Source organism: Piliocolobus tephrosceles, chromosome 10 (genome assembly GCF_002776525.5).
Source record: "Piliocolobus tephrosceles isolate RC106 chromosome 10, ASM277652v3, whole genome shotgun sequence".
Lineage (NCBI taxonomy): Eukaryota > Metazoa > Chordata > Mammalia > Primates > Cercopithecidae > Piliocolobus > Piliocolobus tephrosceles.
The window spans coordinates 7,744,092-7,762,755 of NC_045443.1; the positions used below are offsets into that span (position 1 = coordinate 7,744,092).

Sequence of the window (18,664 nt, forward strand, 5' to 3'; positions counted from 1 at the left end):
TGGGCGAAGGATACGAACAGACACTTCTCAAAAGAAGACGTTTATGCAACCAACAAGCATATGAAAAAAAGCTCATCATCACTGGTCATCAGAGAAATGCAAACCAAAACCACAGTGAGATACATCTCACACCAGTTAGAATGGCGATCATTAAAAACTCTGGAAACAACAGATGCTGGCGAGGATGTGGAGATGTACATTAGTTCAACAATTGTGGAAGACTGTGGCAATTCCTCAAGGGTCTAGAACTAGAAATACCATTTGACCCAGCAACCCCATTACTTGGTAAATACCCAAAGATTATAAATCATTCTACTATAAAAACATATGCTCACACATGTTTATTGCAGTACTATTTACAAAAGCAAAGACTTGGAACCAACCCAAATGCCCATCAATAATACACTGGATAAAGGAAATGTGGCACATATACACCATGGATTACTATGCAGCCATAAAAAAGAATGAGTTCATGTTCTTTGCAGGGACATGGATGAAGCTGGAAACCATCATTCTCACCAAATTAACACAAGAACAGAAAACCAAACACCACATGTTCTCACTCGTAAGTGGGAGTTGAACAATGAGAACAGATAAACACATGGAGGGGAACATCAGATACTTGGGCATGTCTGGGAATGGGGGGCAAGGGGAGGGAGAGCATTAGGACAAATACCGAAAGCATATGGGGCTTAAAACCTAGATGACAGGTTGATAGGTCAGCCAACCACCATGGCACATGTATATCTATGTAACAAACCTGCATGTTCCCCACACATATCCCAGAACTTAAAGTAAAAATAAATAAATAAATAAATAGGACTTTGGGGACTTAGGGGAAAGGGTGGGAGGTGGGTAAAGGATAAAACTACACAGTGGATACAGTGTATACTGCTTAGGTGATGGGTGCATCAAAATCTGAGAAATCACTACTAAAGAACTTATTCATGTAACCAAACACCACCTGTTCCCCCAAAATCAGGTTGATAGGTGCAGCAAACTGCCATGGCACATGTATACCCATGTAACAAACCTGCATGTTCTGTACATGTGTACCAGAACTTAAAGTAAACAAAAAATAAATAAATAAAAAGACAGAGTGGTTGAATGGATTAAGAAAAATCATGGTCCAAATATATGCTGCTTACAAAGGACTCACTTCTTTAGTTTTAGGACACACATAGGCTGAAAATAGAGATGAAAAAACATATTTCATGTAAATTGCAACCAAAGGTAAGCCAGAGCATCTATGCTTATATCTGACAAAATAGATTTAAGTCCAAAATTGTAAAAAGAGACAAAGGAGTCCATTATATAATGATAAAGGGGTTAATTCATCAAGAGGATATAACAAGAAAAAATATATATGAGCCCCTGTCAAAGCACCTAAACATATAAAGCAAATATTAAGAGACCGAAAGGGAGAAATAGACAGTAATACATAATAGTAGGGATTTTAATACTCCATTTTCAAAAATGGACAGATAATTCAAACAGAAAATCAATAAGGAAATAGTGGACTTGAACAACACTATAGACTAAAGGAACCTAACAGACACATAAGTAACATTCCATCTAAAGTAGCAGAATATAGCTTCTTTTAAAGGGTGCACATATCATGCTCCAGGACAGATCATATTTTAGGCCACAAAACAAGTCTAAACAAATTTAACAATAATGTCAAGTATCACGTATGGCTACAATGGTTTGAAACTGGAAATAGTAACAGAGGAGAGTTGAGAAATTCACAGATATGTGGAAATTAAATATCATACTCTTGTACAATCAATAGGTCAAAGAAGTAATTAAAAGAGAAATCAAAAAGCATCTTAAGACAAACAAAAATAGAAACAAAACATGCCAGAACTTATGAAATGAAGCAAAAGCAATTCTAAGAGGGAAGTTCAGTGATAAACACCTATGTTAAGAAAAAAAGAATGATCTCAAACAACCAAACTTTACAACTCAAGGAACAAGAAAAAGAAGAACAAGTTATGCTTGAAGTCAACAGAAGAAAAGAAATAATGTATGTTAGAGAATAAATCTATGAGGCTATAAAAACAAAAATGTTAACAAAACTAAGAGCTTTTTTAAAAAAAAAAACAAAATTGACAGACTTAGCTAGACTGTGAAAAAAAGAGGAAAGTCAAATAAATGAAATAATAAATGAAAGAGAAAACATTACAACTGACACCACAGAAACACAATCATAAAATATTACTAAAACAATTATTAAAAATGAATTGTATAATCTAGAAGAAATAGTTACATTCCTAGAAACATACAATCTACAAAGACTGATTCAAAAATAAACAGAAAATCTGAGAAGATCAATAATAAACAAGGAGATTGAATCAGTAATCAACAATCTCCACATAAGAAAAAGCCCAGGACCTGATAATGTTACAAGTGAATTCAATCGAACATTTAAAGAAGAATCAATGCCAATAGTTCTTAAAGTCTTCCAAAAAATCAAAGAGGAGGAAAGACTTACAAACTCATTTGAAGAGGCCATCATTACCCTGAGACCAAAGTCAGACAAGGACACTATAAGAAAAGGAAACTACAAATATCTTTTATAAAAACGGCTGCAAAAATCTTCAAAAAATACTAGCAACTGGCAAACGAAATTCAACCACATATTAATAGGATCACTAGCCATACTTAAGTGGGATTTATCCCTGAGATGCAACAACAGTTCAACATATAGAAAATAATAAATAGAATACATCATATTAATAGAATGAAAGATAAAAATCATATTATCATCTCAATTGATGTGGAAAAAAGAAATTGAAAACATTTTCAAAGAATGTTGAAAACAAATTCAACACTCTTTCATGATAAAAATTCTCCCTGGGCAACAGAGTGAGACTCCGTCTCCAACAAGCAAACAAACAAACTAAACTCTCTCAACAAATTAGGTACAAAAGAAACGTACTTCAAAGTAATAGATACCAGATAGAGCAAACCCACTGCTAACATTATATTCAGTGGTGAAAGCTAAAAAGTTTTCCTCTAAGATTAGTAACAAGACAAGGATACTCACTGTCACTACTTCCATTCAATATAGTACTGAAAGTCCTCACCAGACCAATCAGGCAAGAGAAATAAATAAAAGGCATTCAAATTGCAAAAGAAGAAAGAAGGTTGTCTATGTTTTCAGATGACTTGACCTTATATACAGTAAACTGTAGAGACTTTAAAAAAAAATGCTTGAACTAAAAAATAAATTCAGTAAATTTGTAGGATACAGAAAATATTTTTTAAAGCAGCTGCATTTCTTTTTCTTTCTTTCTTTTTTTTGAGACAGAGTCTTGTTCTGTCGCCCAGGCTGGAGTGCAATGGCATGATCTTGGCTCACTGCCTCCCAGGTTCAAGCAATTCTCCTGCCTCAGCCTCCCAAGTAGCTGGAATTACAGGCACGTGCCACCAGGCCTGGCTAATTTTTGTATTTTCAGTAGAGATGGGGTTTCACCATGTTGGTCAGGCTGCTCTGGAACTCCTGATCTCAAGTGATCTGCCCACCTCGGCCTCCCAAAGTATTGGGATTACACGCGTGAGCAATAGTGCCGGGCCTAAAAAGTTGCATTTCTATATACTGACAATGAACTGCCTGGAAAAAAAATTGAGAAAATAATTCCATTTATAAGGGCATCACAAAGAATACAATACCTGGGAGTAAATTTAACTAAGGAGGTGAAATATCTGTATTCCGAAAACCAGAAGTCATTGATAAAAATCATGGAAAGATATCCCATGTTTACGGATTAAAAGAATTAATATTGTTAAAATGTTCATTCTACCTCAAAAGACCTACAGATACTGTACTGCATGCTTAAAAGCAGCTATGAAGGTAGATATTATGTTAAATGTTCTTACCATCCAAAAATTAATAATAAAAGGGGTGGGAAGAAACTTTGGGAAGTGATGCATATTCTTATGGCCTTGATGGTGGTGATGGTTTCATGGGCTTACAGTTTTTCTTAAACTCATCAAGTTGTGTATATTAAATACGTACAGCTTTTCACATGTCAAACAAACTCATTAAGGGCTTTAATAAAACGATAAAGGCAGGCCAGATAGCAAGAATTTGACAATGTCATACTTGCGAATGTGATTCTTGTTCAGTGAACATGACAATCCATTCCCCTCATGCAGGCATCCTTCCAAGTTATAGAGGTTTCAGACTCTGTATTTAATGGTGCTGGTCAATGATTAATTATAACTTACTTCCCTTGCTTCTTTTGTTCTTAGTTAAGTCTCATCAAACTTATTATACAATTATATAATAAATTTCCTATGAAGAGTGTATATTCTAACCAATTTTCAAAAACATTCTGGCCTACTTGATAGTTATATTGCTAATTGCAAAACAATAATTTGAAGCTTTGTTTATATGTCATTGTATTATAAATTTAGTAACAGATAAATTCTGCTGAATCAGATAATGTCTGGTTGCCCTTGGCAAAACTGGGTTTCTGTAACTGAAAAATCTGTAACTGAAGCCAAACACCTTTAAATAAAACTGTAAAATCCAAGACTATTTTGATTGCCAAGATATCCCCTTTATGGTTTAAACTATTATCATCCAGAAACTAAAATAAGGAGTAAAATTAGAGAATTGTATTTAGCTACATAACATAGACAATTGTACTGATAAAAAAAATTTTTTTAAGTCAATGGAATCTATTTAGTGTGAAATATACGTTCACTTTCAATGTTCTTTAGATGGCATGTATTCATATTGTTTGCCCAGAAGATTATTAGTTCCTTGAGGAAAAAATATGTAACACATACCTTTTTCTTATTTTTCACAGAATCAGTCATTGTGTCTAGTACACAACAAGAAAAAGCCCTAGAAAAATCATCTCTTTGTCACTTATCACTTATCTCTGTAGTTCCTTTCTCCACTCAGAGTAGTATTCTCGCATTGTAAGCCAGTATTTTCATATGATTTACCAGCTTCTGGACTAAAGCCCCCTTCCTCACTTCTTCATTCTCCCATTCAGTTGTACTGTATCAAACCTAGACTTGATTTCCCTTTGTTCTCTTTTGTTTCTATGCCTATATACCACCCTCATCATTACTACTTGCTTTCAATAGCTGTAATTTTGGCGAGAATTTGATACTCTATTTTGCACTTTGGGGGACATTTGTGGTCACTTAAACGCAGTGAAAATATAAAACTAACTTTTGCTAATTCTGCTGCTGATGTTCCTTTCACATTCAGGTAGCTGGAAGAAGTAGATAAATTATGTTTGCAGACTCAAGTAATCCAATCAAACTAGTCTATAGGTGTCAATACCAAAGTAAAAATATAAATAACAAATTATTTAATCCGAGTTTCTTCTACAAAAACCGACTTAAAAATATAATTATATATACAATATTGTGTTACGTGCCAAAATTGTTAAACATAATCAGAAGATATGTGTAGCAAAGTTTAATAAACAAGAAAAAACTATGTAAAATAAAGAGTATTATCTCAAATTTGAAATTGTAACTGGATACTTTTATCTTCCCCATTTTGTCATGAGGAGAAATGTTTTCAAACCATGTAACAATTAAAACACATTTTAGGTTAAATAATAGAATTCTTAGGGGCTATTATGACATTTATAAATCAAAATAAAATGTCCACTTCAGTAGGCATTACTGCAAATTATCAAAAATGTTTTAAGAATTTCCTTGGATTTATCTTTATAGTAAATTTGTAAACCACAAAATCATATCTGTCTTAATTCCTCTAAAATCTCCCAAGATTTTATCAATTGCAAAGTCCTCAAGTACTGCTGATATGCTGATATTAAATTTATATCTCTAATTCAGACATTTCTTCTGAGAATTTCCAGTGGGAATATCCACATACATATTTTCCAAGTACCTCAAAAATGTTCTAACACTCTTAGCATCTTGCTTTTAAATGGTACTACTAGCTACAAGTCTGTACACATAAGAAATTTGGGAAAAATTCTTACCCTTCTTTCTTTCTCACCTCTTTTTTCACTTCTCTTGGTACTATCAAAGCTGCTATGTAATTATAACTCTAATCCATCCACTTATCTCTATCTTAACTATTTTAGCCGTAGTCAAACCACTATCATGTCTTACCTGACCTCCTTCAGGGTCTTCTTAACTCGTGTCTCTGCATCCCAGCTTGGCTCTCAAAAGCTATTGTTCATTCAGTTAGTCCACATGATATTATAATAATCAAATTTTATCATGGTAATTATTTGCATAAAACCCTTCAAAGAATACCCTTGGCTATTAAAATAAAGTCTAAAACTCTTGCCATAGCTCCCCAGTCTCTGAGTACAAGCCCTCAGCTTCATCAACTATCACGCAACCTTCCTCATTAAGTTACAGCTACTCCAGTGTTTTCTCTACCCATGGAGGCCACCAAGTCCTTTCTTACTTCAGGAGAATTGGGTTTGTCCCTTTGAAATACTGTTTGCTGAAAAACTGCTTTTAAGACCTCAGATTTCAGTAACCCAATTCTAAAGACTTACATTAAGTAAGTCATCCTATTAAATAATCTGATACTAATTTGTATCTTTATTTCAAAACATTTATTGGAGTTTACAAACCTGTAGATGTTCATAGAAGAAAAAATAGAAGAAATTAGAAGATTTTACAGAAGGTTCTAAGTACTCTTCCTGACTTTGAACTACTCCAAGACTTTAAGTTCTTTCAGATTATTATTCACTTTTTGTAAGAACTCTGTCAGCCAGTAGGAGATAGATCACTTAGAAATTAAAGAATATTGTATCTTCCTAAAATTCCAAACATAAACAAAAGATAGGGAGGAGCTGGATTTTAAGAATAGGAACAAAGGCATCATATTTTCTATGCCTCTTCCACCTTCCCGAGTTTCTAATAAATTAACCAGTTAAAACATAAACATGTATAGATCACAAAAAATTGCTGAAAACTATGCTAATTGTTAGGAATAAATAAGTTTAAAATAATTCCCATCCCTCTGGTATTAGCATATTTGAGAGAAGGCAAGAAATTAAATAACTAAAATGTTATCAACACAAGAAGAATCAGGACAGAGTGCCATCACAGCATATGAATAGGATATGTTTATATTTGAGAAAGTCTTCCCTGAGGAAATGTTCTTTAAGATGACGTTAATGGATAACCAAATTTAGCTAAGAGAAATGAAGGAGGAAGAGTTTTTTTCTACCTAGAGGAAAAGAATGTCTCAATGTTCTGAGGTGGGACGGAAAATATCATGTACATGAAAGAATGCAGCAGAGATCAAGCAGAAAAGAGGAGAGAGTAGCAACATCTTGCAGATAATAAGAAATTTCCTATATTACTTTAAGGTCAAATAAATGTGCTTCAAAAAACATCACTTCCGCTGCAGTGTGGAGAATGGATTTGAAGGTGTTTGTAATGACTGCAGAGAGGCCACTGGGGAGAGGTCGTTGCTTTCCATAGTGACTTCTTAGAGGTGGTGAGTGATTGTTGCTTGGTTTATATTGATAGCAATGAAAATGGTGAAAAGAAGCCACATTCTTCAGCTGGGTGTGGTGGCTCATGGTTGTAATCCTAGCACTTTGGGAGGCTGAGGCGGGCAGATCACAAGGTCAGGAGATCAAGACCAGCCTGGCCAACATGGTGAAACACCACCTCTGCTAAAAATACTTTAGCTGGGCATGGTGGCAGGTGCCTGTAGTCCCAGATACTCAGGAGGCTGAGACAGGAGAATAGCTGGAACCCAGGAGGCAGAGGTTGCAGTGAGCAGAGATCGTGCCACTGCACTCTAGCCTGGGCAACAGCCTGGGCAACAGAATGAGACTCTGTCCCCCCCCAAAAAGAAGCCACATTTTAAAATATTTAAATAGTATAATCATTTCCATCTGGTCATGTAATGAATATAGTGTGCTAACAGAGAAATGAAGGACTTAAAAGTGATCCCCTAGTTGAACAACAAGAACACATAGACACAGGGCGGGGAACATCACACACCGGGGCCTGTGTGGGGAGTGAGGGGCTGGGGGAAGGATAGCATTAGGAGAAATACCTAATGCATATAACGAGTTGATGGGTGCAGCAAACCAATATGGCACATGTATACCTATGTAACAAACACATGTACCCTAGAACTTAAAGTATAAAAAAAAAAAAAAGATCTAAGATCCCTTAGATTTCTGACTTGAACAATCAAGTGGGAAGTAATACTATTTACTGAGCTTAGGAAGATTTGATGATGAGTAAACAAGGATAATAAGCTTACTTTTGGAAATGTTAAGGTTCAAGTACATTTTGGACCCTTCGTAGGCACACGGATATATGTATCTAGAGCTCTTAGGAAGTGTCTGGTGTGGAATTTTTGTTAAGCTAAGAAAGTAAATTGCCAAGGGAAAGAGTGTAGTGCGAGATTAGGGACTTAGTCCTGATGAAATCTAAGTTTTGGTAGCTGGAAAGAATTAGTAAAGTGGGGAAACTAGACTAAGAATGAATGACCTCAGAGAAAGAAGGGGAAAATATGATATTATGTCAGGAAGCTATTTGAAAAAGGTTTTTAGAAAAAAGATTTGATCAGCCTATGGAATACTGCTGAGTAATCAGAAATATTAAAACTCAAAATGTGCTTTACATTTGTTAGGAAGAGCAGTTTTAGGAAGAGTGTTTAGGAAAACTCCAGAATGGAGCAATTTCAGGGGTAACAAAAATTTGTTATAACCAGAGAAAACTCTTCTCCAGAGAATGATTGACCTTTTTCTTTCCATACATACTATTTCTAAACAAATTGTTCCTTTCTTCTACATGTCTTGGGCTCTTACCATAACAAGTTAATGTGACATCCTCATAGTGACTGCAGTCATGATTTCCCCATCCACGATGTCTGCAATTCCAGATTGCCAACTCATTCCCCTGGCATATAATGTCATCCAGCCAAATGGGGCGCAATACAGCAGGGCTATCAACAACTCCAGAAGAAATAAAAGAAGATGGACATCCTAGTTGCCTGCATACCACGGCAGCAGTATTCAAGTTCCACCCATCATCACATATAGTCCCCCACCTTTCTCGGAATTTCACTTCCACTCTCCCTGAACAGGAGCTGTTTCCATCCACTAGCCTCAAACCCAGATTGGCTTCACCTATGAGAAAGACAAGCAGACATATGAAAAATTGATTCAACTTTGAATCTGAAATAAAATCAAAAGGATTCTTAGAAGATAGCCCTGTTATGAATGAAGTTACCAAAAATAAAAAAAAAAAAACCTAACTGAAAATACTTATAGGAGGGGTAGGTGAGACTGTTTTCTAAACACAAATACACAAACAAACAAAAAAAAATCCTAGGTGAAAAAATCAATCATTAGCATGATATTCTTTATCATTTTGCTTCAATTTTATACCTCATTTTTCAGAAAATATTTGTTCTGTTAGTGTATCTGGTACATGAAAAAGGGCACTGAAATCAAAACTATCCCTGCTCCCAACCTTCTTAATTACTTTCTAAACTCAATTACAGTTATGATAAAGATATTACATTGGTAACTATAATATAGTCTCTCTCTCTCTCTCTGTCTGTCTGTCTGTCTCTCTCTCTCCATTTCTTTCCAAACTCAGTTATAGTTATAAAAAGAAAAGCAATTAAACATTACTTTGGAAGTAAGGGAAGGGGAGAATATATAAAATATTTTCTACACCTCCCAGAGGGATACTATTAAAGTCAAAATAGAAACCCCTACCTTCCAGCGGATGATTCCTGAGGGTAGGTCTTACCTTGCCTTCCTACTCTAGTTAGACTCTTACCATAACAGTTCACACCAACATCTTCTCCATGATTACAATCATGACTTCCCCATTCCCGGTGTTGACATTCCCAGAGAGCTGACTCATTTCCATAACAGGAAACATCATCAAGCCAAATTTTTCCATATCTAGTCACGGGTTGTCCAAAATGAAACATGGCGAAAGAAAATGGACATCCAAGCTGTTTGCACACGACAATTGAGGCAGCAGGGTTCCACCCATCATCACACACAGTTCCCCACTGTCCCTGGAATTTCACCTCCACTCTGCCAGAGCAGGGACCATCTCCATCGACCAGCCTCAACTCCAAATCTGTTCCATCTACAAGAAAGACAGAAACATACACTAGAGATGGCAAAGATTAGAAGGCAGAAATAATATAAGTAGGTGAGATGGATGATGATCATTTAGCTTAAATGTTGTTATTAGAACTTATAGTAGAGAGAAAAGAAAAATGAGAAAATTTGAGGTGAGAAGCTTTCATTTTTCATGAAAGGGAACTAGAGACCACATTGCAGCATAGTTTTGCTTTGCATTGTAATGTGAAAATAAAAAGAAGGGAAAGAAATTTTTCCTTTCTGTGCAATTCCCACCAATATAAACCACAGAAAAGGTAAGGTTGGCTGTTTTGCAGGCAGAATGAAAGAAAGTCCCTTGGCTAGTCAGTTTCAAAATAATCTGTATCTGAGGATTCCACCTCACATTTTTGAAGGAGATGTTTTATATACTTCACAATTGAAAACATCCTGTAAGGTTGACATAACAATTTTCTACTCAATAAAATCTACAGCATTAAATACTTTTGAGTATTTATATCCTCAAATGTTTTAAATACATTCGGTAATAGGCTTTGCTGGAGGAGACCTAGTCATCCATGATTGTAGTATGTTACTCCACCTTCCCTAATCATCAGCTCTGTGGATCACAGGTAGACAACCACTTCAGAAAAGGTCAGGCCTTCAGATGACCACTGACTACTCGTAATCCCGTCTTAAAAATTTGAAATAAGTAAAATGGATTTTTAAAAATCCTAGATGAAAAAAATCCACTTAAAACAAGTGAAATTAATATTAACCCAAATCTACTTGTAAGCCAAAATTTTGAGGAACAGACAATAAAAATTTAATTGAGAAGCCAATGTGAAGGGAGAAAACTTTAAAGCAACCATGACTTTTCAACGTGAAACTTTATGGTGAATTCTGTGCATATGATGACGATGAGAGGGTATGTTAGTAAGAAGAGCAAGTGAGCCAAAGGGACAGAGAGAAGTAATAAGGAGGAAGAAAAAGAGGGAAAAAGAGAACGAAAGAGAAGGAGAGAGGAAGAGACAGAGAGAGAGAGAGAGAGAAACAGGGCGAGAGAATACAATAGAAAAGGCTTCCCATTTCTGAGTGTCAGTCCACAATGGCTCAGTGAGAATATATTTTTCACAAGAGATAACAATATTCTTTCTGAAAGTGGATTGTGAGTTAACCATAAGTCTTCATTCAGTGTGGTTTTGCCTATACTATACTCATGAGAATAACCAGAAATTTTGGTTTCCTTATATTTCTCTTTCTGAGTTCCTAGTGCTGCTACTGTTTCCTATTTCTTTCTATATGTACATTTTTCTTTTTAGTTGAAATGTGTGTGAGGGGCATTCTAATGCCTGTGCCCATATCATATAACTCATAAGTCTAATGAAAGCTCTTAAAAATGTAGTTCGTGGCTGGGCGAGGTGGCTCAAGCCTGTAATCCCAGCACTTTGGGAGGCCAAGACGGGCGGATCACAAGGTCAGGAGATCAAGACCATCCTGGCTAACACGGTGAAACCCCGTCTCTACTAAAAAATACAAAAAACTAGACGGGCGAGGTGGCGGGCGCCTGTAGTCCCAGCTACTCGGGAGGCTGAGGCAGGTGAATGGCATAAACCGGGGAGGCAGAGCTTGCAGTGAGCTGAGATCTGGCCACTGCACTCCAGCCTGGGAGACAGAGCGAGACTCCGTCTCAAAAAAAAAAAAAAAAAAAAAAAGTAGTTGGTACACACGCACACACACATACACAGAGATATATATTCTAATATGATTGATATTTGCCATTTCTATTTTTTCAATATATTGATTAAGGTATTTTTTCAATGTGTACATTAGGATTTCTACTAATTTTTTAGACATACCAAATTTCTACCAAGGTGTGATAAAAATTATTGAAGAAAACTTGATAAATTAAGAACTTCTATTCTTCAAAATACACCATATAAAAAGTGAAAAGTCACAAATGTGAAGAATATATTAGCAACACATATTATGACTATGGAAAAGTCTCCAGATTATATTTTTTAAATGTATATATTTAGAAAAATAAGCAAAATGGGCAAATGACTTGAACAGATATTTCACAGAAGAAAACAAAAGGCATGACCATTAAATACATGGAGAAATGCCTAAACTTGTTAGTCTTAAGGAAATTGAAAGATAAGATGAAAAGATACAGCTTTATACTCTCTTGATTGGCAAAACTTTAGAACTCTGAATATTTAAAATATTAGTGAGGATATGGGTCACTGAAAATACATATACATTGTTGGCAGAATTCATCCTATTTGGTAAAGTTGAAAACATGCACATCCCAGAACCTGGTAATTCTACTTCTACCTATAGACCCTAGTAAACTCCCACAGATCTGCACCAGAGACATATTTATAGCAGTATATTTGACCATAGTAATGAAAAATCCAAATAACTATTGACAGGATAATAGATGAATTCATTGGGAATATTTATTTATACAAGATAATATATTTTGCTTAATGAAAACTGAATTAATTATAGCCATTGTAACAGCAGAGATGAAGCTTAGAAATATTGAAAGACAAAAGCAAGTCCCAGAACACTAAATGCAGTTTGATATATTATAAAACTTAAAATAAGCAAAACTAAACAATACATTATTTCTGCATCTGTATCTATCATATTATTAGAAAGTATTTTATTATTAAAAAGTAAGGTAGTGAGAAATGCACAATTCATGATAGACATTATCTCCGGTGGGGTTGGAAGGTAGGTGGGAGAGAAGAAGAAAACATACTTAGAAAAAAGTGGTTGATAAAAATCCAGTTACCTGTTTGAGGAATGGATTTATGTGTGACATTACATTAGCTTAATAATTTGTGTATGTGTTGTAAAATGGCCATTTTTGTCTAATAAAATATAATATTAAACAGCAAGAAATGTAAAGCATTTTAAAAGCAAATACATTGGCCAGGCGCAGTGGCTCACGCCTGTAATCCCAGCACTTCGGGAGGCCAAGGCGGGCGGATCACGAGGTCAGGAGATTGAGACCATCCTGGTTAACACAGTGAAACCCCGTCTCCACTAAAAATGCAAAAAATTAGCCGGGCGTGGTGGCGGGCGCCTGTAGTCCCAGCTACTCAGGAGGCTGAGGCAGTAGAATGGCGTGAACCCGGGAGGTGGAGCTTGCAGTGGGCCGAGATCGCGCCACTGCACTCCAGCCTGGGTGACTGAGCGAGACTCCATCTCAAAAAACAAAAACAAAAACAAATACATTAATCAAAAATATTTGTAACTGGGCAAGAACCAATACTATTTTGGAGTATACAAAGTATAGTAATATTATCTAAGATTAAACAGAAAGAAGAAAATTGCACAAATAAAGTAAGCATTCAATTAAAATAATCATTTGAATACCATGATTAAATCTCAACAGCATTTAAAATGTTAATTTAGCCCAGATGCCATGACTCATGTCTGTAATTTCAGCACTTAGAAAGGCAGAGGTGGGAGGATTGCTTGAGGCCAGGAGTTCCAGATCAGCCTGGACAACATAGTGAGACTCTATTTATACAAAAAAATTTTTTAATTAGCTGAGTATAGTGGCACACATCTATAGCTGCACTCCAGCCTGGGTGACAGAGTGAAGCTCTGTCTCTTTAAAAAAAAGAATCTACTTTAACAACAATAAAATTTTATTTAAACTACAAATTTGGCACTAATGAAAAATATAGAAAATAATGAAAAACCTTAAAATAACAATTTCTGTGTCAGATCTATGAAATGTAATATATTTGAAAAATTGTTGAAATACCAAGCAATTAAATAACTTCAATAATCACTCATAAAGTCTTATTAAAATCTATTTGGGTATATCCAAATGATGGAAAACTACACAGCCAATAAAACAAGGTATCATAAGTGATATGTGATAAAATAAAAATGTTAAAGAACTATACAGGTAATAACCAATAGATAAAATATAATGCAAAATTTTCTTAAAACATTTTATATAAAACTATAAAAAATGCCACAAATTGGTATTTTTAACAACAGTGCTTTTCTCTGGCTGTTAATATATTAACACACATATATATATATTTTTATTATACTTTAAGTTCTAGGGTACATGTGCACAATGTGCAGGTTTGTTACATATGTATACATGTGCCGTGTTGGTGTGCTGCACCCGTTAACTCGTCATTTACATTAGGTATTTCTCCTAATGCTGTCCCTCCCCCATCCTCCCACCCTGTGACAAGCCCCATTGTGTGTGATGTTCTCCACCCTGTGTCCAAGTGTTCTCACTGTTTAGTTCCCACCTTATGAGTGAGAACATGCAGTGCTTGGTGTTCTGTCCTTGAGATAGTTTGCTCAGAATGATGGTTTCCAGCTTCATCCAAGTCCCTACAAAGGACATGAGTTCATCCTTTTTTATGGCTGCATAGTATTCCATGGTGTATAACACATATGTTTTAAATTTTGTTTAATTCCTTGATTTCTATATCTTGTAAGTTTTTATTAACCTATTTTTCTATTTGCAAAAATACAATATCCATATTTTTTCAATGAGATATTTTACATTTGGAAACTATCTTTATCTTTTTTTTTTTTTTTGAGATGGAGTCTTGCTCTGTCGCCCAGGCTAGAGTGTAGTGGCATGATCTAGGCTCACTGTAACCTCCGCCTCCTGGGTTCAAGCAATTCTCCCGCCTCAGCCCCCCAGTTAGCTGGGGTTATAGGCGCAACTACCACAACCAGCTAATTTTTGTATTTTTAATAGAGACGTGGTTTCACTATGTTGGCCAGGCTGGTCTCGAACTCCTGACCTCAGGTGATCTCCCCGCCTTGGCCTCCCAAAGTGCTGAGATTACAGGCCTGAGCCACTGTGCCCAGCCGAACTTGGAAATTATCTTTATCTGAAGGAGAAAAATGTCAACAAAAAATTTAATATGAAATGCGTAAAAATAATTTAGACACCTTTATTTACAGGATATAGCTATTGAAGGTCCAACATTATTTTTACATGTTCTATTTCCCTCAAAATATGCATTTAGGGTAGTGAGTAGGGGAAAGGTAGGATAGAGGATTGTAAGCCCAAAAGTCATCATCCATCAGAACTCACTAAAACTGCTGATGAGAAAGCAGGAATTCAGGAGCAGGATGCAAGTTACCATAGCAGAGAAAAGGTTCTGATGACAGCAGCATCTTCCAAAATCTGGAGAAACAAAATATAGCAGGGTAGAATTTCATGTATTTCTAAGAAATGTCAGATGACCTCAATGACTTAAATCCAAAATAAAATAGAAGGAGTAAGATGAATTATTCTTCCACCTGTCAAGGATACCACAAAAGAAAGTCCTTTTCCCAGGAAAAGCCACAGGATTAGCTCCTGTTTGTGATGGAAAGGCACCAAATGGTTTGTAACAGGGCAGATATTTTAGCACATGATTCATTGAAAAATTGCATTCTATGTCCAAATATATTTTGTGGCTGTTTGGGGTAATTGATTAGCATTTTGGGTTACTGAGTTATTTTTACTTCTCAACCCTTTGACCCTCTCCTCAGTTTTACTAATGTGTTTTTCCTCCTAATGTTATCACCCTACTTTGTTCATTCATTTGCTCCTTTTTTGAGTATGACATATGTACCAGATCTTGTGCTTCATTATGGGAACAGAGGAATGAATAAGAGTTCTTGTCTGCATTCCGCTCAGTGGCTTGTGACTGGAATGTACAAGCAAATCAACATTTGGAGGTCACTATAATAACTGCTGATTGAGCTCATGATTATTTACCAAAGCTATCTACTTTTCTTCAGGGTCACTATGTTATTATTCCTACAGAATCTTGCCACTTCCTCACTTCTCCCTGTCTTTTCAGTCATGCTCAGTTCTGCATCTAATAAAGTTTATGCTACACATGTGCAGAAAGAATGAATTGAGATAGGCAGGAGCAATACACAAGCAAAGGAGTTGAGAATTTATTCTGAGAGTTATTTGGAGACTTTAAAGAATTTAATCAGGGTGTAATAAATAAAATTTACATTATAGAAAGATTATTTTAAAGGAAGATGGGACGATTAATTCATAGGGATAAATAAATATATAAGAAATACTTAAAAATAATATTTATCATCCTGTTTACTTGAGGAGTATGTAACAGCTGTAACTGCTACAGAACTATCTTAAATAGTATTTTCATTAGTATCTTATGGAAAAGATGAAGTCAGAGTTAAACTGAGCATGTATAATCCCAGACAACAAAAAACAACAACCCTAAGAGGACAGAAGGAACAGTACCCAACATGGAAAGGTCCATGCTGCTTGGGCCATGCAAAAGCAAAGACAGAAGGTGCGAGCTGCTTTGGTGGACATCTTTAGTTTTTCAAGTGATGCTTTGAAACTAAAATGGATCCTGGGCACTTCTCTAAGAAGAAGCAATCCCAAGTGAGTTTGGCAACAGTCAGCAATAACCATAGAGGAGACATTATTATTACAACTATCATCAGTCACATCCATCATTCTTGGAAAATGTACCCAAATCAAGAGAAAATCCTCCCTATAGAACCAAACAGGGAGAAATAAGTGTGGATTGGGCAATTAGTGTCCCAATTTCCTTCTTTTCCATCTTGTCCAAAACACTTAATAAGTTGGTCTTCTTTTTTCTCTTATTTCTTTTGTTCCTAATGATAAGAATATTTAGTTCCATCAAACCTCATGTGTATGATTATCCTAGGAGGTCATTTCATCTGCCTAAATCCTTCCAAGAAACTCTGAGTGCCCATTTGTAAGAATGGTTAGAGCTAAAGATGAACTATAAAGAAGAAAAGGATAGTAAGCTGTGACACCAACACAATCAAGATCTGATGAATGTGAACAAACAGTGCAGTAGGAAAGTCTTGAGAAGGGGAACTATTAAAGTATAATTGCCAGAACTTGTGACCCTCTATATATCTAATACCATCTCACCAATTCAAGACCTTCATCTTTCCCATTCCTTTTCTAAGTAAATACATGGCAGACAGCATGTTGAAAGTTAAATAATATTATCTTCTAAGTAACACACATGAATTATGAAAAACTGTAATTCATTAAGATGAGTCTTGCCAGATAAGGCAGCCAAGCTTCTCAAACTGTAGAAAGCCTTTTTCAAAAAGAAGGCTTTGAAAAATATCAGAATTTCTGCTGGTTTTCCAGAAATATGCTGGTCTTTAGTCATAAGCAAAATAGTTACAAAATATTAAGTTGTTTGTAGTAATTGCACTGAGGAATGGCACAGAGACACAGTGCCAACAGAAGGAGCACCGCATTTTCAAAAGCCTCAATCCTATTTAGGAGTTATAAGTCCTGAATACAGCAAAAACCTCCCTTAGTGATTCTTTATTTCCACTAAATGTCTTTGAAGTGCAAGTTGAAAGGATACTACTAATTTCAGATGTGCTCTGAAATACTTCTTAGCCATATATTCCTTTCTTAGTCCTTACTCTTTAGGGTCCATCAAAGACTTATTCTTTGTTTTTTATCATAATGTCTTTTTATTTGTTTGTTTTATTAAAATTTATAGCAGAAAGATCAAGGGCTCAGACTTAGCTGGTCCTGAATTTAAATTATACTTTAGATTCTACTATATGACCTTACATAAATCAGTTAGTCCTTATAAATCTTCATGTTCCATCTACCAATGGAGACAATAATATCTGTAAAATAGGTTACATGCGGGAATTAAATTGAAATGATCTAAAGCATTTACTGTAGTACCTGGTACTTGAGAACAATGTTTCTAATTTATCCCTTCTTTCCATTTCCACAACTTTATATCCTTGTGTGACTTCTAATCTCCAGTCTTTAGAATACATTTTCTGTTTACTTTATTAATGATTTCCTCCTTTCTTGGATTTCAATTTTGCCTCCAATATTGCTGCTACTCTAAGTTCCACAAAACTTCCAATTTTTTTACATTTCTCATGTCCTGTTTTCTTTTTACCTTACTACATAATATTTATATCTGTCTGTTGTTACACGTATTCTTACTATACCCACCATCTCCCAAATGGCAGAGCAAAATATAAGTAAACCCTTACCAATATGCCAAGAGTTTTGAGGCAGCATCATTATGGGACTATCTCTTCCTGAGTCCTGATTTAACTCCTGGGTCCTGTTATATATAATCTCAGAAGTGTACTCATGAGGTGAAAACAGATCTGCTATTTGGAAGTGACAATACTGTAAAATTGAGTTCATAGTTCTCCAAAGGGGAAGTCATTTTAAAGCTGAGGTTGTTTTTTCTTTGCCACTTCCTTAGCACGTTAGGATATGGAAAACAAAGGAAGTTAAATAATATGCCTGGAAAGTCTCACAGAATAAAGAGAACTGTAAATTTCCACTCTACATTTTAAAAAGACTCATGTTTCACATTTAAAAATTTTTGCTCTAAAAATGTAATCTTGTAAGCATAGTTTTATAGATATTTAAAAGATAAAATATATCATCAAATTTGTTTGCTTTAGCATACATATTTCAACCAGTTATGCTGAAAGGATCAGAAGAGGTTACATTGCAGAAATCTGGCTAGTCTATGAAAGTTTTGCTGATGAAACATGAGCACAGATAAACA

The 18,664-nt window shown here is 35.4% G+C and overlaps 1 protein-coding gene across 3 annotated transcripts in view; it reads right to left on the reverse strand.

Annotated features, from left to right (window-relative positions):
* CD163L1 (CD163 molecule like 1) overlaps nucleotides 1–18,253 on the reverse strand; it is an 88,783-nt gene extending 70,530 nt beyond the window's left edge. Inside the window, exons 1-5 of one of the 3 annotated variants that reach the window (XM_023232478.2) lie at nucleotides 18,132–18,252; nucleotides 15,175–15,267; nucleotides 10,040–10,101; nucleotides 9,781–9,961; nucleotides 8,799–9,119 (exon numbers count right to left, since the gene is read on the reverse strand). In XM_023232478.2, the coding sequence (XP_023088246.1) occupies nucleotides 8,799–9,119; nucleotides 9,781–9,961; nucleotides 10,040–10,101; nucleotides 15,175–15,267; nucleotides 18,132–18,162 (688 nt within the window). In that variant the 5' untranslated portion in view covers nucleotides 18,163–18,252. Of the gene's footprint in view, nucleotides 1–8,798; nucleotides 9,120–9,780; nucleotides 10,102–15,174; nucleotides 15,268–18,131 lie in introns of all 3 variants that reach the window. The other 2 variants (XM_023232479.1, XM_023232477.1) reach the window with 2 other exon arrangements.
* Between the last annotated feature and the right edge of the window lie 411 nt (nucleotides 18,254–18,664).